The 19,252-nt window shown below is 39.7% G+C and overlaps 1 protein-coding gene across 1 annotated transcript in view; it reads left to right on the plus strand.

Moving 5' to 3' along the window:
- Window positions 1–19,252, plus strand: part of ANKFY1 (ankyrin repeat and FYVE domain containing 1) — a 28,186-nt gene that overhangs the window by 3,152 nt on the left and 5,782 nt on the right. The window contains exons 2-17 of the mRNA XM_009885187.1: window positions 157–421; window positions 1,968–2,086; window positions 4,458–4,593; window positions 6,145–6,268; window positions 7,803–7,952; window positions 8,765–8,930; window positions 11,023–11,227; window positions 11,970–12,038; window positions 12,764–12,963; window positions 13,384–13,481; window positions 13,880–14,102; window positions 14,691–14,789; window positions 16,043–16,196; window positions 17,135–17,303; window positions 18,484–18,602; window positions 18,956–19,112. Coding sequence (XP_009883489.1) covers window positions 157–421; window positions 1,968–2,086; window positions 4,458–4,593; window positions 6,145–6,268; window positions 7,803–7,952; window positions 8,765–8,930; window positions 11,023–11,227; window positions 11,970–12,038; window positions 12,764–12,963; window positions 13,384–13,481; window positions 13,880–14,102; window positions 14,691–14,789; window positions 16,043–16,196; window positions 17,135–17,303; window positions 18,484–18,602; window positions 18,956–19,112 — 2,453 coding nt within the window. The remainder of the gene's footprint in view (window positions 1–156; window positions 422–1,967; window positions 2,087–4,457; window positions 4,594–6,144; window positions 6,269–7,802; window positions 7,953–8,764; window positions 8,931–11,022; window positions 11,228–11,969; window positions 12,039–12,763; window positions 12,964–13,383; window positions 13,482–13,879; window positions 14,103–14,690; window positions 14,790–16,042; window positions 16,197–17,134; window positions 17,304–18,483; window positions 18,603–18,955; window positions 19,113–19,252) is intronic.

Genomic DNA, 19,252 nt, shown 5'->3' on the forward strand with positions numbered 1-19,252 from the left:
GTGGCTCCTATCACTCTGTTCTGATGACTTTTATGGCTAGCAATGATATAAAATAAAAGGTTTAATATAGGGAGTCAGATCCTTGAGTATTGTGGAAGAGGAGACTCTTATTGTAGTGTTCCGTGATTAAACTCAATGTGTGATGTGCTTGTACAGTGAAGTTACCCTCAGATGCAAAACAAAGGTGTGCCTGTTTCAACCTTGTAGTAACACTGTGTGCCTCTGCAGAGGAGGTGGCCAAGCTGGAAAAGCACCTGATGCTTCTCCGCCAGGAGTATGTAAAGCTGCAGAAGAAGCTAGCTGATACAGAAAGGAGATGCAATCTGCTGGCTGCGCAGGCTAACCAAGACAACGCCAGCGACACCTTCATCAGTCGACTTCTTGCCATTGTAGCTGAACTGTATCAGCAGGAGCAATACAGGTAAGAAATTCCCCTTTGGGGTATTCCAGAGGGGCATTACAGGAACCTTTGACTTCATTGACTGCAATAGGTACCAGTCTTTCTTTACTGCCTGGTTTGAATAGGGTCCTCAGTTACAGTTGCACTTGGAAGAGCATGCTAAGATCAGGTAGCATACTGAATCAAGAGCTCTAAGTAGAAGTTCATCTCTGAGACTGACATGTAAGACAAGTTTAAAGAAAACTGACCACTTTTGCTGTCGACAGCAAAGTTTCCTTTGAACAGAAGTAGTTTTAAACTGATCTATACCTAGTTAATTACATGAGGTATCTTCTACCAACTGGAAAGCCCTCCTTTCTTGAAAGGATATGTCCTTGAAACCAGTCCTGTACTCCTGATGTGTGTAAAGAAGCCTGATCAAATTGGCTTCTCTGGTTATATGATGTAACAGGTATCAGACAGTGATATATGTGACTTAGTGGTATAAATGATGATGTATCTTTGAATTTCAACACAAAATTTGGTTTAATGGTTTCTTTTATGTAGGCATGTTAAGGATCACCTTCAGTACTCTAGATCCCTTAACTGATTTAGTTGCGAAACTACAATGATGCTTATCAATTTCTTTGCTATTACTGAAAGTGATGCTAGTATAGTAAAGGAGTTCAGTCATTTGAGGGGAAAAAAATGTAGTTTTGATAAAAATTTCCTTCCCCTAACATCTCTTCATGAGCCTCCCTGAGAAAGTGCTCTGTGCCTGGTAAGAACTTATTTTAGCATGCTGGATAAAAGATGCATTAGGTAACACATTTCAGAAGAGCTGGATCACTTGAATTCTGTTCAGCTCTTCAGTTTTGAAGGTATAGAATAGTGGTCTAGTTATAAAAGGAGAAAGGATCCAAGTCCTAAACCAAGTTTTGTTAAGTAACATCTCTGTATTTTGCACTTTAGTTTATAGCAGTGCTTTGATTTAGAAAATGGTCTGGAAAATACACCTACATGGTTAGAACACTTACAAGCTATGGGATTTTAAAATAACAGGGCAAGTACTTTCTAACTACAAAGGATAACCTGGTGTTAAAGAGGTCAGAATGAAATCGAAGTGTTCCTGACAGCTGGTCTCCTGGGAACTGGGGTTTCTTGGAGTCTGCCTTGTACTCAGACTACCGTCAAACATCATTTGTTCTCTTACTAGTCTTGCCTGAAACCATAGGTGCTTAGCTGACAGTATTAGTATGGACACTGCAACTTAAATATTTAACATCAAGATTGCTGGATTTTCCTGTCTTCTACAGTAGTTCCCTTGGAGTTTATGCTGAAATGGTTAAGAAAAAAAACCCAAACACTTTAAATGTTAATGCCTCATTGCATTTCTCTGTAGAAAAATAAGAATTGTGTTATTTGGCAACATGTTCTATTTAACTAATTAAATGTATGTCTGAAACAACTTGAACCTAAATGTGGATACCAGGGCATAGATACTATGTAGGTACTGAATCCATACATACCTAAGCACAGCGGAAGCCTGCGTTATACATGTGTATGCTTTTTTTTTCCCTGTTACCAGTGATCTGAAGATAAAGGTTGGGGAGAAGCACATCAGTGCTCACAAATTTGTCTTGGCGGCGCGCAGTGATACTTGGAGTCTTGCCAGCCTTGCCTCAACAGAGGAGCTGGATCTGTCAGGTCAGTCATTGCTTAGCAGTATGATGCTTAGACTGTCTTTAGGATGACTAACGAAAGGGCCTGTTGGGAGAAGGTTCTGTATGTGGACCGTAGTAGTCCGAAAAGTACAAAAAGTGGTGCTTAATCCAAATGGAGCTCTGTCTCTGAAACTTGGTAGTACCCTTGTGAACTTGGTGCTAGTGCTAGTTAAATCAATAACCTACCTTCTTTCTCTTTAATGAACAGGGGTTGAGAATGGTGGCCTGTTTGTCTTTGCTAGAGTCAACTAAACGTAATGAAAAACAAATCTATGTGGAGGAGCTTGACTTCTTCCTTTCTAAGGACAGGGCTTTTTGAGGTAGTGTGCATAATTTCTCTGAAGTGTGTCATGGAAATACCTTGCTTCTTGTTAACGTAGTGTGTGTGGGAAATGAATACAAATACTGATGTGTTACTAAAAAGTTACCTGCTTTTGCACTTTGATACCTTTGCAAAATAGGTGAGGAAGAGGAGTTTTCTAAAGACAGTCTTCTACAAGACTCTTTTGTTCTCCTGTAGCTGTTTCTTGTGTGTGCTTACACTGGGCAGTATTTCTGCAGATTGAACTTCTTGGCAGACTTTTATTCTGTACTTACAGTATAGAAGAGTCTTGTACAATTAATTTGTGAGTAATAAAAACAGGCATGAAGTTAAGCAGGTTTGCTGACTGGCATGTTGAATATTAAGCATTGGCTTTGCTTTCTGCACTTAATATTACCATGAATTGTAAGTGCAGACAAACTGGAAAGAAGCAAGTCACAGCAAGCTACTTTTATGAGATGGCATAGGCTTTCTTGCATAAGGATTTATGGATCCTTCTGCCACAGAAGACAGATGCCAAGGATTTTTTTTTTTTTAAATTGAGTGCTATGCTAACAGAAGATTATTACCAAAAAACTCTTATGTTAATTGTAGTTTTGTTGCAAATGGCAGTCCATAGCATTTCTAGCTCCACATTTAAGCAAGTCTGAGAATCTCAAATGTAACTTGTCTTGCATGTTTAACAATGCAAACACTTCCTATTATAGAATGATGCTTAAAATAAGTGTGAGTAAATGATACTTTGCACTGTGCAAAATTGATTTTTTTAGAAAGTTTGATAAATGGCACAAGGATTAGGTTATGAAATAGTTGCAGCAAGCAACAAGCTGTTCCCTAAACACGGTTTTCTTAAGAGGTTCTGTTAAGAACTTGCAAATTAAGATTACCCAAATCCTGACTTCAAAATACAGGCAGGATTTCAAATTGAGTGTTTTCAGAGTTTGTGTAACCTGTGAATTTTCTACTCTTTAAGAAGATTCTCTTGTTGTGAGGGAGAAAATTTACTCTTATCTCTGCCAAGGCAGAGCTGATATTACAGCTCAAGTAGTTTGCCGATTTACTTCAAGTTCAGCAAAAGATTCTTACCTTACTAAACCCTCCTCCTTCTTAGGAAGGAGTCTACATGCTATCCCAACTACTTTTGGGTACTCTGCAAGTAACCTGGGGCAACCCTCCATGTAAAGGATATATGTTTTAGGATGGGTATTTTGGTGTCTTAAACATGTATGTTTCAGTTTTAAAACCAAAACAGCTTAAAGGACTAGTGTTATTTTCTTCTAAGCAAATGGTGTTTTTGTTGTGCTTGGTCTGATCTTACCTTGTGGAGTAATTCTCATCTACAGCCTTGCAAGTAGGATTGTCACTATACTTCTAGCTGGGTGACAAAGGTCTCTGACCATTGGGCTTGTGTGTCTTGCCCTGTGATGTAGGTTTCTATTTTTCTTGCTGTATAAAAACATCAGGCTGTGATCAGTGTTGTAAACACCTGAAATCTAAACAGCTTCTTAAACTGACTCTTTTGCACCTTTCCTAGAAATGATTTCCAGCGGTTTTAAGTACTTTGTAGTCATTGCCAAGATGTAAGTAACTTTATTGGAATGCAACAGTTCATAACACACAGCTATAATATCAAAGAGGGAGAATTCTTAAATCGAAAAGGGGATTTGTGTTTGTCAAACGTAGATGTGGATTTAGCCATATGTGATGGACAAAAGACTTAAGGGGCATCACTGGCCCCTAAATATGCAATATTTGTGTAGCAGGTAGGAGATGTTATAGGGCTCCCTGCATTCTGCACAGTGTTCCAATGGAGGAAAAAGTTTTCCTGCTTGGTGCCAGCATTGTTGCTAGCTTCAGCTTCTGACCAGTTTTGCCTCTGTTTTGATGTTTTGATTGAACTAAAGCAGTACAGTTTGAACAAGGCTAATTTTTTTATGGTAGCTGTGACTTTAACAGTCAGAGGAATTGCGACTACTTGAATAGGCGATTGTTCTTTGGGTATTTTATTAATCCCTGTTGCTCCTTGTACCAGATGCTGACCCAGAGGTTACCATGGCAATGCTGCGGTGGATCTACACAGATGAACTTGAGCTAAGAGAAGATGATATCTTCTTGACAGAGCTCATGAAACTCGCTAATAAATTTCAGCTCCAGCTGCTTAGGGAAAGGTGAGTCTTGGTAAATACAGTGAATCTTCTTGAACTCTTCAACCTTGTTTGAACAGAAATAAGATGATAGCTGCTGGCAGTTGGATCAAATTCTGCTTTTTCAAAAGTCTGGAGGCTTTCAATAATACAGCATGACATTCAGTTGATCACAAGAAGTGAAGCCTTGTGCTACAGTTAAACTGTAGCAGTTTTTCTCATAGCTTTTATGTTTACTTTCCAGTGCCTCTCCCTGTCAAACTAATAACCCTAATTTGACATTAAGAGGAAGTAGAGATCAGTATATTAGTAACAAGCTCTGGAGAGTTGCAAGGAAGGAATTGTTAAAGAGAATGCTAGGAAGAGTCAAGGGCAAGTAGCTTGCAGTAGTAAAATACTACAGGTGAAAACTTTTTAACTTAAGTAGCTGTTCTGTGCATCTTGGTGGCAACTTTTCTTCATAAAGAAGGTTAATGTAACAGTACAATGTCTTGCCATTTTGAGGAGATTATGATTAACCCCATTCTAGTAGGGGCTAGGTTATTATCTTGAATGTATAGAGTGCTGTAAATAAGCATTTAGAGTTAGTGAGCAGTCTGAATGTACAAATTGAAACCTCATCAAGTTTTGTACACCTTTGAAGCCTTGAATTTAGTCAAAGATAAAGCACCCTTTGATATAATCATCTTTTGCCCAAGGGGTGTTGAGGGCTGTAATAGTATATAGCACCCTTAATCTATGATTTAACTGTGACTCAACATGAAGCAAACTAAATTGCTGTCAAATCTTCTGACCAAAGAGGTTGACATCTGTAAGGCCAATGCTAAAACTGCCTTCAAGCTTTGTACCAGCCAGAATTGTCTTGATGTTGTATTATCTATGCATTTCTCACTGTTGTCTGTTCGTGGTAGTGTAGTGACAAGTCTGCATACAGTATGCTATTAGTAATTATTAGATGTCTTGGTAGGTACCTGTACCTGGAGACAAGTATTTCCATTTTTTGTCTTAATATCTGCTTGGAGATCACTGGCATGTTTAACTTCATTTTGAGGTACTTGGGTTTTCTTCTCATCAACTCAAATTAATAGCTTCACACCTATAAAGATTTGTTGGATCTGCTGTTAGCGTTTATCCCGTCTCTTTATGAATAAAAGAGCTGTATTTGGCATGCCTCTTCCTAGCTTTGGCACAAAAGCTGCTTGTGATCACTCTAGTACTTGTAGAGATAGACATCCTCACTACTTTGTAACAGTGAAGGAACTGCAGTTTGTTCCCTTGGGAGAACTAGGATGTCTGTCTTCACTTGCCTGCTCCTGCAGTATGTGATCTTTCATGGGACTTTAGGTTAGACTGCTTTAATAGGAGTCTGCTGTTATGGAAGCTGTCTTACAGGGCTTCTGATTAAAGTATGTTTATGCTGTGTAGCCTTACAGTAAAGCAAGGCCAAGCCCTTTTCGACTGGCATCTAGGAAAAACAGTAGATGGGACCCTGTTACAGCATGGGCGAGTGATTAAACACACTAAACAGTAAAGCTGTTTCCTGATTACTGAACACCAGCTTTTCTATTTTGACAGGTGTGAAAAAGGAGTTATGTCACTAGTTAATGTCAGGAACTGCATTCGCTTCTATCAGACTGCTGAGGAGCTGAATGCTAGCACTCTTCTGAACTATTGTGCTGAGATAATTGCAAGTCACTGGGTAAGTACTGTCAGAAGGAAGTGAGAGGGGAAAAATGTTTGTAGAGTATAGGAACTTAATCAGTAGAATTTTGCTTAACTTACTGTACTGTCTGACCTCAGGAGTATCTCTTGGTTTGCCAGCATTCGAGCATTCCAGTTGGGATGGGGATTACATGGATTCCTGATAACTTTCAGTGACTAAGGTGACCTATTATGCTGACCCTTATATGTTTGCAAGGAGCAACAGTGTTGATAAAAAAGCTGTCAAATCAGCCTGCCCTGCCCTGGTGTGAGTGAAGGGGCTGCTTCTGAGGCAGGAGTGACTTTTCCTTTCCCATCTGTCTCAGTTATCTTTATAATATGTGCTTTTGACACTGTTATTTGGTATTCTCTACCATACTAATTCATAATTATATGTTTGAAACAAAGCACGTTTAATGGCTCCTTCCCTAAGATTTTTTTTTGTTGTCTTTGGAGGTTATCTCCATTGTCTGCCTTGGTGTGAATGTCTTGACTGGGAGGAAATAGCTCATAGCCTGAAGACTACTTCTATTCATTGTAAATGCTTCACTATAAAAAGCATCTTACTTTCCTAAACATGGGCCAAACAATAGGGACTGTATTCTAATAAGCAAGGTTGTTTATCAAATCTGGACTCCGAACTGTTTAGAAGTGTATCCACAGTTGGTTTCTGTCTATACAGATCACAAATCCTAGGCCTGCTTTTACTTCTAAAAATAATCCAGGGAGGAGTTTATCTTCTGTAATGGAGGGAGTGGCAAAGAGTTGTGCAGCTGACTTGGAAGTTCCACTTGCTCTGATCTGTTATTTTGAGGAAAGTTTGATTAACTGAGTAATGGGTTAGCCTTTAAAATAGGACTTGTCAACAGCAGACTGGTGCGTGAGGTTTTAGGTTATTCTAAATCTCAAATGCATTATCCAAATGTAGATGTTTCTTTGTTTGGCTAATGACAAAGCAGAGAGGAGTGCTTTGATCTGTGAATATATAAAAAAGATTCTTGTATCTGAACCTGCAGGTCAGCCATTTTAACTCTTTCCTGCTTCTGACTCCTAACTTTTGACACTGTATTCTACCTGGAAATGAGGTTGTTCTTGTTTAGTCAATTGGACACTAACTCACACCTAAGGTCTTTATACTTCTAAGTGTCTGTTTACTTTTATTCAGAGTTTTTCAAAGTTTTGTGGAGTCTTCAATAGTTGTAGGCCTTTTTGTCAGAAAACACTAATCTGACTTAAGTCCAGATAGAGAATTAGTTTAGAGACTAGATGTTCATCTACTGTAATGTCTGGTGAAATGCTGGTTTTCTAGGTCTGTAGACAAAAGGGAAGAATTTCACTAACTGATCTTGAAACTAAATTGTAAGATGTAAAACTTCCTGAGTGTTTCTGTCTTGGATTGTTCCTGCTTGTTGGGATGTTATCAAAATGGAGCTTTTAACTGAACTTGTTTTGTGAACTTAATGATTACATTGTGCAATACCTTGGAAGCAATATTCCTGTTTTATTTATAAACACTTTTTTATTGCTTCTAGGATGACTTGCGTAAAGAAGACTTCAGTAGCATGAGTGCTCAATTATTGTATAAAATGTTCAAGTCAAAGACAGAATATCCTTTGCATAAGGCTATTAAAGTTGAGAGAGAAGATGTAGTCTTTTTGTATCTTATTGAAATGGATTCACAGGTATAGTGAGACTGACTTGATCTGTCTTCTAGAATTTGGTGTTTCAAATAACTAGTTCCTAACTGCCGGTCTGAACCTTGTTACTGATTTTTGTCACTAATTCTTATTTGCATGCTTATCGTTACCATAGCTACTTCTATGTACATAATGGAGGTCTAGCAGTAAAGGCTCTAGAATGACATGATTTCTAATAAAAAAAAGCTTACATGCAACCGATTAGATATAATAAAATTTCCATACCTGATATTGCTATGCACATTTAAAGCTGAATGGTATCATAGTCAACTTTGCTGCTTCACAGCAGTTCAGTAAGCATAATTTCTTTAGAAATTTCCTCTTCAATTGAATGTTTGAAGTAACAGGTATTTGTTCTTTTTGGATGGACACTAAACAACTAGCAAATAAACTGTCCCCCAACAAGGGGGACAGAAGAATTGTTCAAGTATTGGGACTGTAGCAGTACTTAGCGCTCTTACCTCAAATCCCAATCAGATTAGCACCTATCTTAAAGGAATAATTGACTAATTCTTCCTAGTGCTATGTTGAGTATGCTAGTCTAGCTTCCTGTGAGTTAAACAAGGCTTGCAAACAGAACTCCTGTTTTCTCATTGAACAGCCCTCTGGGTACTTGCATGTGGTGTTGCTAGTCTTCTGATTGTTTTCCTGTGTGAGATGCACTTACCTAACTGCAACACTAGCGTTTTGCATTAGAGCTGAAGGTCTAATGTTGTGGTAGTTGGAACAGGCTGTTGAAACATTATGTTGGGCTAGTGAGCATACCTCTAAGTCAGTTGACTGAATTTGTGTTGTAGCTCCCTGCGAAGCTCAATGAATTGGATCACAATGGCGATCTTGCTTTGGATCTAGCCCTTGCCCAAAGATTGGAGAGTATTGCAACTACATTGGTCAACTACAAGGCTGATGTAGATAGGGCAGACAAGAGAGGCTGGAGTCTATTACATAAAGCCATCCAAAGAGGTAAGAAATGGGATATGAAGCCTTGTTAACTTGCAGTTGTTCCCAGCGTGGAATATATATTCCAAAGCTTATTCCTGTGTCGCTTTAGTTGACAGTTCAGCTAGAAAATTGTAGTCAAGGGTGAACTTTGTTCTGTTTCTTTTTTTAAACTTAAAACCAAACTCTTATTTGGGATCTGAAAACTTGCCTGCTGGCTGATGAACTAAACTTATGCTATATGACATCCAGAAGCAGTCTAGTAGAGTGCTGTCTGCTAGAGGGAGAAATGTAGGGAGCTACTGAGAATATTCTAATTTGACAACCAATGTCTTTCTGACAAATAGTTGAATCAAGCATGACAGCCTAGTCACAAATAAAGATGAAGCCTTTTTCTAGACCTGAGTTGAATGCAGTGTATGTTTCTTTGTGATTATGGTTAACAGCAAGGGTCCTTGCTACTGGACAGTTTTAGCAGAGGAAAAACTGACTGGAAGGAGATGAGGAGCAAGTGGAGGTGCTTCTGTGGCTGTCTGAATATCTTCAAAGCTCTGGTGAATAGTAGCATAGTTCTCAGGGTGGAGTCGGAGTATGACTGCATGATTATCCTGAGCTGTTCTCCACCTTGGAGTGGAAAATGCATCTTATGAGAACTGGAGCACATCAGGACCTGGTTGCTGTGGCCACAGTACTCTGAAGGCTTTGGAGCAGCAGCATCTTGGCCTATGGCCAAAGTCTGGTAAAAATCTGTAGTGACTATCCCATGCTAGTAGTTGCCTGCAATGATATTTTTGGCAGCTCTGTTCCAGAAAGCCAAGCACAACAGGGACTTTACCTGTGATGGGACCTTATGGGTATTGTAGTACTACAAATTAAAAGCATAAGTTTATTTTCAACAGCAAGCTCTTTTGGACTCTTAGAAGTAGCTTAAGTTTTGTGAGATCAAAATAAAGCTCCCAACTTCTTCCTTTAATCTCCTACATATCTAAACAGGGTAATGCTGGTGTCTGGTCCTGTGAATGAAACTTCAGCAGCAGGAGTAGGAGACCTTCTAGGCGTAGGTCAGTGTTGTGATGGTTGCAGCCCTGTAAAACACTAGAAAGATTGCAGCAGGCTGCTCTTAATACCAGCATTTGTCCTCTAGTTTTAATGTCTGCTTCCAGTCTAAGCTAGAGCTCTGAGAATGAATGCTTGCTTTTCAGTAACCAAAGCTTCAGTGAATTAATGACTGTTAACAATCACATGTTCTGGAAATGGAGCTAAAGCAAATTGTCTGAACTTGCCATGTGATTCTTATTTCTTATGATCATTGTAGTGGGGGGGAACATCAGATATGGAAATCAGAATGTGGGATTTTGGTTTTTGCTGGCAGAGGTAAAGGTGAATAGTCATCTTTGTTCTCCAGTCTTGCATTCAGGACAAGCGACTTCTGAAGATGTCTATTCAAAGTAATCTTTGGAGTAAGGGAAACTAGTATTATCCTGAAGTCATTCTCTGCATCTTGGTGTTTCAAGTCCAAGGTTTCATGTACTGAAGTGGGCTTAAGTTCCAACTTCTGAGAAGCTCTGAAGAGGGAGTTCTTAAGAATGCTGTGCATGGTGGGTCCTAACTAAGCCCTTACCCTGTATGTAATGGGGCCTAAACTTCCAAAAGCAAAGGCTGTGTTACTGCTTGTTTATGTAGCAAGACTGAACAGAAGATGACTAACTTCCACTACACCCTTCTGACTGATGGCCTGGAACAGTACCTTTTGTTCAAAGCTTACTTATGTGTTTAGTCTCTCACAATTTGTCCAATTGTGCATTAAAGCAGCAATGGATTTATCTTGATAAAGGAACTAGCAAGCTCAGTATCACCATAACAAGTAAACTAAAGTCACATGTAACCTCTAGGCAAAACACTTTCCAAGGTGTTATGAAATATTTTAATCCTGACTTTGCAGTGAAGTGTTCTTGAAGCTGCCTATTGTTAGGGCATTCTAAGAGCAGACACTTGTATGGGAATGATTGAATAGTATGGAGGGAAATCCTGTGTATCCATTTTCTGAACTTGCATAAATTATGTAGGGCATATAAAGCATATATCCATAAATAACCTTGTTTTGTTTCACAAAAAGGAGACAAATTTGCAGCAAACTTTCTTATTAAAAATGGTGCCCGTGTGAATGCTGCTACACTGGGAGACCAGGAGACGCCTCTGCACCTTGTGGCATCATACAGCCCCAAGAAGCATTTGCCGGATGTCATGGCAGAGATGGCACAGATAGCAGAGTCCCTCTTACAGGCAGGAGCCAATCCAAATATGCAAGACAACAAAGGAAGGTAAATACTGGCTGATGTTAAGTCTCCTGCTGGTTTAACAGATAAAACTGTAGTGATTAGATATAGCCTGCTAAGAACCTGCTCAGGTCTGTCAGCAGAGCACAGGTGATACTGGAAGCAGGAAAGGTGAATTGATTAATTCAGTTTGAGACCTGTGGGTAGCACTCAAAGCAGAAAGCTATGCAGGCTGAATGATACCCTGTCATGACCAATTACGCATAACCCAGCTATAGAAAGCTGCGGTGAGTTGATCGTGTTAAAACACATGGCACACAATTTGCCTTTATTGAATTGCTGAACAGCAAAGCAAGCCAGCTCAGAATACAAATAGTATTCCTGAAAGGTACTTCTCCTTGAAGCTGTCAGTGAAACTGAAGTTATCTCAGAGCCAGTAGCTGCAGTGTGTTTATCTGAAGTGTAGGGCCTGTAACTGCTTTACAGGTTAAGTTGGGCTAGCAAACAAGTACATTAGACTTAAAGTATATCAGCTACTCAATTCTGATAGGTCAAGCTCTTGTGCTTTTTCCTTAAAGGCTAGCTCTGACATTAATGTAAAGAGTTGCTTACTACTAAATCAATTGCAGTCATGTGCACGAAAAGGGAGATTGCTCTTTCTTTCAAGATGTGCTTGTGCCCTTCTCCTGAAAGAAGAGACAAAAGTTAACCCTATAAATCTGTGGCCATGGACAAAATCTTGTCTCTCGCTTATAACTAATGTAACTGTACTTTGCTCCAATTACAGGACCCCATTGCATGTGTCAATTGTGGTCAGGAATGAACCTGTGTTCAGTCAGCTTCTCCAGTGCAAACAGTAAGTCTCACTTAAATATAAAAGACACTGAAGTTACCTTGTACAGTGAAGATATGAAAGCTGGTTTAACAACTCTTCTATGCCTTTTTGCCTTATAAGGCTAGCAATAGGCTTGGGATGCAAAAGTGTAAAGGCTTTGCATAACTTAAGATGCCAGAAGCCATGTAAGTTTTTGCCGTACTGTAAAGGGGAAGCAAGCTGCATCTCTGTTTTTCAAAGAGGACTAAGTGAAATAATGTAGCAATAACTTAATTTGTAGCGGAGCTAAAAGGAGTAATAAGACTTTTAAAATGTCTGAGTATATTCTTGAGTTCAACTTGAGTGCTGCTTACAGCTAATGCAAGTGACTTCTTAGGGTGACGAAGCAGAATACTTCATTTGACTTAGTTTCTTTGTAGTTGAATTTGCAGTTCTTGAATACAGTTTACTCAAATACAACAGGATTTACTTCTGTTACACTTAGTGGGAGCCCAAATCTACCAGGGCTGTGCTTCTCTTAGCAGTAATAAGCTTCAATCTGGTAGCCACTAAAAGGTGTTTTGCTTGTTTCAGAGTATTCACAAATTCTCTGAAGTAACTGGAGCTACAGTAGGCTTCTTGGCAAGCAAAAGTTGTCAGTGAGGTATTAGATGAACTGGTACAGCTGTTCAGACGCTTGAAACTTAAGCTGCATTGGGGACCACTTTTAAAGGTATAAATTGGGGAACGCTATTTCTTATTTTTAGACTAGACTTGGAGCTGAAGGATCATGAAGGAAGCACAGCTCTGTGGCTTGCAGTTCAGTATATCACTGTATCGTCTGATCAGTCTGTAAACCCTTTTGAGGATGCCCCTGTTGTAAACGGAACCTCATTTGATGAGAACAGTTTTGCAGCAAGGTTAATCCAACGAGGCAGCAATACAGATGCTCCAGACACAGTAACAGGTAAAACAGAGGTTTGTATTTCTGTGTAGGTGGAAGGCTTGTAAGTTAACTGCTTAATGCTAACTGTACTCCGAGGAACTGAATGAGGTTTCAACAGCATTTGCTGCATAATAAATTGTAGGTGGTAGTAGCTTTACCCAGAGCTGGAATACTAACAGGTCCCAAGCTGAGCTTGACTTGAGGAAGTGACAGAAAATCTGGACTCCTTGCCAGATCCCAACATCCTCTTTACAGTTTCAAAATGTGTAATTGCTAAATGGTAGTGTACATGACAGTCCAGCATTGCAATGGTAAGATTTTCCATGTTGGCTTCAAATTTTCATGTTGTAAGGTAGTGGCAAAGGTGCTAACACACTTTTTAGTATCAAAGTGTGGTTGGAATAGTGCTCTAACAGTGTTCTTGGTGTTTTTCTTCTTTAGGAAACTGCTTGCTTCAGAGGGCAGCTGGTGCAGGAAATGAAGCAGCTTCTCTCTTCCTAGCAACTCATGGAGCAAAAGTCAACCACCAAAATAAACGGGTAAAAGCAGAAAGTTAGACTATAGTCTGAAAGTTTCCTTGTTTCTCTTCAGAAATGAGAGCTCTTGTTGCTAACCATAGCTTAAAGCAAGTTGGAACACCTGCTGAGTCTTTTGCATGTTTTCAGCTATTTACTAGTGATCAGACAACTCTTGTGTTCTCGTAGCACTATTCTTGCAGCATCACCAGTTGTTAACACACTTCTAACACTTCCTTTAGTGCCTGTTGTAATGAAGTCCTTAATATAGCCTAACTCATCTAGTTTGAAAGTCCTAAGGAGCTTCAATTACTAGGATACAAGCTCTTCCCACCAATTCTTGTGGGCATAGTTGTTTAAAAACTACTTATCTTCTGGGTTTTGTGTCTCAAGCTGTTAACCTACCACTCTGTTTATTAAAGGGAGAAACACCACTGCATACAGCCTGTAGGCATGGCCTAGCAAACCTGACAGCAGAACTTCTACAACAAGGAGCCAATCCAAACATCCAGACTGCAGAAGCAGTAGTTGGTCAGAAGGATGCATCTTCTCCAACAACAGAGAATGTTTATCTGCAAACTCCCCTTCACATGGCAATTGCTTACAATCACCCAGATGTGGTGTCAGTCATCCTGGAACAAAAAGGTAGGGTTTTTTTTCTGGTTCAGACTGTATTGATGCTGTAGTGGATTGGTGTGTCAAGATGGCATGTGAACTGTGTTTTGACAAGCTACTAATAAAGCATGTAATGCTAGTATTGTAGTTGAGTTTAAACTTGAGTACTGAAATACTAGCAGATGACAGTTTATTAAATGCTAAGTGGGATTTAGAGGGAGTGGGTGAATTGGGGAGAACATTCTCCATCCCGGGGAGGTGAGGAGGAGGGATGCTGCCTCCAGCTTGCAGTACAGCCTCCAGTCTTAGTTCTCAGAACTCTGTATACATGACTGTGTTAGGAAATGGAGGTAGAAAGGGTGCAGGTTAAGCCTCTTAGCTAGAAAGTTGAATGTGTTTTAGTGTCAGTATTAAGATTAGGCAGTAGTGGCAATACTACCTAAATCCTAAGCAGTGTCACATCTAGGAAACTGAAGGTATCTTGTTCAGATCTTTCAAACTGATTGCCAAAGGAACACCTTACTTCAAAATGTGACATTGGTACTCCTGCAGCTTTAAATGTGCAACTGTATGTCAAATACAAGAATACTCTAACTCCTTATGCTTTTTTTTTTCTAGCTAATGCTCTTCATGCTACCAACAACTTGCAGATTATTCCTGACTTTAGTCTAAAGGATTCAAGAGACCAGACTGTGCTTGGATTGGCTCTTTGGACAGGTATGTGCCTTTAAAACAAGATGAGAATTTACAAAGGTATGGAAGCTATGATGTGGATAAGATTTTTTTTTTTTTTTTAAAAAACAAAACAGCAGGTGTGTGTTCATGTCCTGGCTTGTACTGCTAGTGAGAAGCTGTCAAGGAGAGCTTTAGATGATTCTTCAGCTTCTAAAACTGAATGTTCACATCTGACTTACTGATAGACTTCTAGTCCTACAGCTTCTCTTGTTCACTAGCAAGTAGTCTGGAGCCTCTTGTCCACAACTCTACTGGCAGTTCTGTGGAATTGCTCCACTGAGAACTCCCTGGTAGTTTTCGTACCAGATCACCATATTTGTGGCTAACTCTGTTCTAGATGCTGGTTAAGACAGTAACAAACTTTACAAAGGGAAGGTGAGCTACTTTAAGTAGCTATTAAGGGGAATGGAACTTGAAATTCTTATTCAGAAGATGCTTTCTTGTCTGTAATGTGGAGGGAAATGGTTTGGGGAAAACTAGTTATTTTTGTTTGGAGCTAAGTGACATGTCAGCAGTATCAGGACATGGTCAAAAGAAGGAGGTGGTGTAGTCACTACTGACTCAATTTATGTATGGTCCTACTGAGCTGGAAACAGCAGCTGTATGGGGGATGACTACTCATACTCTGGACTTCAGAGATGAGGCAGAATGCTTAGAGGTGTTGTTTTAGATGTCATTCATGTGTAACAAATACCTTTACTGTCCAGGCTTTTCACTTTCCTTTCCAGTGAAAGGAAACCAAAATATAGCTTTTTCTCTACCATTGCCCTTTTCTGCCTTCTGAGATAAAGGAGGAGGAACTAAGCTAAGCATCTAATACAGTAATATTTGAGGGAATAGCTTATGAACATAATACCAACATTAATAGGTTTGGACAAAAATCTGAAGTGATATGAAGGATTAGGCTAGGTATGGTTAAGGAGGACTCTATTACATTTAGGTTGGCAGAACTAATGGGAATGCTGTGTTGTATACCAGACCATACCTTGCGTCCTTAAGCAAGACCAAAAGGGCTCAGTAACCAATATTCAAGAAGTCTGTAAATGAATATTCAAGCTGGGTAGAGTCATGAGTTGGTTTAGTTCACATATGTAAATTTTGGAGGCTCTAGCATTGATTCAGTGCATCTCTTACTGTAATTACTGAAAATTAATAAATAAAGCTTCAAGCTTTTAATCTATAGTGTGTCTCTTACAGAACTGAAGGTAAAATACTAATGAGCTTTAACTCTTTAGGCATGCACACCATAGCAGCTCAGCTGCTTGGATCTGGGGCGTCCATCAATGACACAATGTCAGACGGACAGACTCTACTACATATGGCAATACAGAGGCAGGACAGTAAGAGTGCACTCTTTTTGCTGGAACATCAGGCAGATATAAATGTCAGGTAAGATCTTAACTCATACAACACTCACCTGGATATGTATTTAGGAGTGGGTAGTGATGGCTGCCTTCATATAATGGCCTGAAATTGGTTTCAAGTCATGATCTGTGTGTAGTTAAGCATTTGGTGTTTCTTATGGCACTGGTTATGGCTGAGGGATTACATTTGTGAACTTGGACCTATATATAGCTGCATTGGTCAGTACTTCCTCTTGAAGCTGTAAAGGGAGGTGCTGCTTAATTCAAGGTAGAGCAGAATCCTCTGTAACAACAGAATCCCGTGTCCTAGAGACACGGTACTGAACTTAGTCTCTTCTGTTTGCCAGCTTGTTGGAGCTCTGTCTTCTGCTATCTAAACTAATTAGATCTAGCTCCAGCAACAAGTTTCCCATAGAGTATCTCCCAGAGAAGTTGATATCAGACTGAACAAAACATTTAATTGCTTACGTGACTGACACTGTCTTTGAAATTTGCAAGCTGTACAGTAATTAATGTCATGGGTACAAACTGCCTAATGCTGCTGTTCTAATTTCAGTTTTATAACAGTTGGTATTTCTGACTGTTACTTGAAGTGTTGCCACAGAGCAGACAGAGCTGTTTGCTTCTGCGGCAGTAGGCTTGCTCTGAAGGAACTCTGTTAAAATGATGGCTGCACTTAAGGAAATGACGGTGTTTCTGAGCTAAGAACGCTTGCTAGGAACACATGCTTTTCAGACTTCAGGAATCAATCACTTGCTACTAAAGGGTGCAGGGAGAAGGGTAAACTACATCGCTGTAATGAAAAACTTTACATGTAGTCTTTGCTTGGCTATAAAGATACAGTCTTACTACAGCAAAAATACACACATGAGAGTATACTTCTTGGCTTTGCCAATAAACTACTTTAACATGAGGCCAAACTTGATAATGCAGTAGTAACACTTCAAACTGTACCTATTGCAGAACACAGGATGGAGAGACTGCCTTACAGCTAGCTATAAAAAACCAGCTCCCTCTTGTGGTTGATGCTATTTGTACCAGAGGAGCGGACATGTCTGTGCCAGATGAGAAGGGAAATCCTCCTTTATGGCTTGCCTTAGAAAATAACCTGGAAGATATCGCATCAACTCTGGTAAGATTGTCAGTTGACTTAGTCTCACTTCTGTGCATCTTGCTAGCAACAAAGGGCTCCTCATCAGCAAAACCATACAATGCATGAAAAGAACAGAGCAGTCCTAGCACTATCTAACTTCTAGAGGTTTTTCTTCACCAGAAGTTCCTTTTTGTTGGGAAATCTTTTATAAACACTGTAGTCTGCATAGCCAAATATCTTGCAGCCACTGTAATAATAGTATGCTATCTGGATTTCTGATTCTGGAAAGTAAGGATCCACTAAAAACGTTGGTCTGTGGCATACCAGACTTGTGTAATGATAGGCTTCCTGAATAGAACTGAACGCCCATATGTATGTGCTTGTTTTTATTGCCTCGTAAAGGTCCATCAAGAAGGCCTTTAAAAGCCTATGTTCACTTTTAGGACTACTTAGTTTCAGGCATAGGTGATTCAGCATGAGACTTCTTGCGAGACATAAGTGGACCTCCTCATGTCTCCTTTATAAGGATGTTCCTTGAAAGCTTTGTCTCTGATAACCAGTTATTGTTGCTAGAGACAACTACTTTAAAGATGTGCTCATGAGCTGAGAATTGCATCTAGTAATTGTACTTGACCGTTTGTGCTGGTAATTGATAAGATTCTATGGACTCAGCACTGAAACAGCTCATGTATAAACCCTGTAAATACTTTGTAAAGTGGAGTGGAACAAGTCTAATTTAGTCCTACTTTTCTCTACCACAGAACTACTTAATTGAGCGTGCAAATATTAGGAATACAATACCTGGAAAAAGCTTCCTCTATTTAGCTGAATGTACAGGAAAGCGAGTAAACAGGCCAGACCTTCTAAGACAGTGTCTGCCGATGCTGCTTGACTTGCTTTAGGTGCTTGTCATTGCTGAAAGTGAGGTAACTGTTAGCCAAACTGGCTGTTCAGGGTATGTGAGTGAATATCTGCATTGTTAGTAAACACTAACTAAGTATTACATAGTAGACCAATCAATAAAATAGCGGTTTGGAAGACATTAAAGTAGCTTCCTGAAATTCAATGACCGTCAGAAGAAATAGATAAGGCATCTCAAATTCTGTCTCTAAGGGATAATGTTTCAGAAGCATTAGTCAAGGGCTATATAAAGTAGTAGGAGCCTGCTGGAGACAAAAAACCCCAAAACTTCACTGCCTCATTGTGCTTCTCCTTCCAGGTTAGGCATGGCTGTGACTCAACCTGTTGGGGGTCAGGACCAAGTGGCTGCTTACAAACTCTTCTTCATAGAGCTATTGATGAAAACAGTGAACAAATAGCATGCTTTCTTATTCGCAGGTCAGACCCCCTTCTAAAATACAAACCTTCTAATGTGCATGTACATATTTTCCTGGCATAAATTAATTGAATGCTAATTTGAGCCAGTAACAGGTATGTGCTTCCTTAGACTTTTGGTGGGTGGATGGCACTTCGCACTTATGGAAGCCTTGCTAATCCTAAAGACACATTCTGTTACCAATATTAGCATCACGCTTTTGGTGACAAGAGTCAAACTAAAACCAGGAACTTGTGCTTATGTAGAATGTGTCAACAGTTGCTAGATCAGCTCTTGCAAACTCTTCTGACCCTTGTTTGGAACAGTTCAAATCTGGATTAAATGTAATAAATTGTCTGTATTGTGTTTATTTTAGTGGTTGTGATGTGAATAGTCCCAGAAAGCCAGGCCCGAACGGAGAAGGAGAAGAGGAAGCTCACGATGGACAGACACCCCTACACTTGGCAGCCTGCTGGGGACTAGAAGAGGTGATCCAGTGCCTTTTGGAGTTTGGTGCCAATGTCAATGCTCAGGTACATAGAGAAACTGCACAGTTTCTTTTGAAGTTGATTCTTGGCTTGTAATGTAGTGAAAACAAACTTCCCTCTTAGCTGATTGTTTTACTAGGTAAGAAAAAGAACATCCTATTATGGCTGAGCCAGTGTTTCCCCCC

This window comes from Charadrius vociferus, unplaced genomic scaffold, assembly GCF_000708025.1.
Source record: "Charadrius vociferus isolate BGI_N301 unplaced genomic scaffold, ASM70802v2 scaffold54, whole genome shotgun sequence".
Lineage (NCBI taxonomy): Eukaryota > Metazoa > Chordata > Aves > Charadriiformes > Charadriidae > Charadrius > Charadrius vociferus.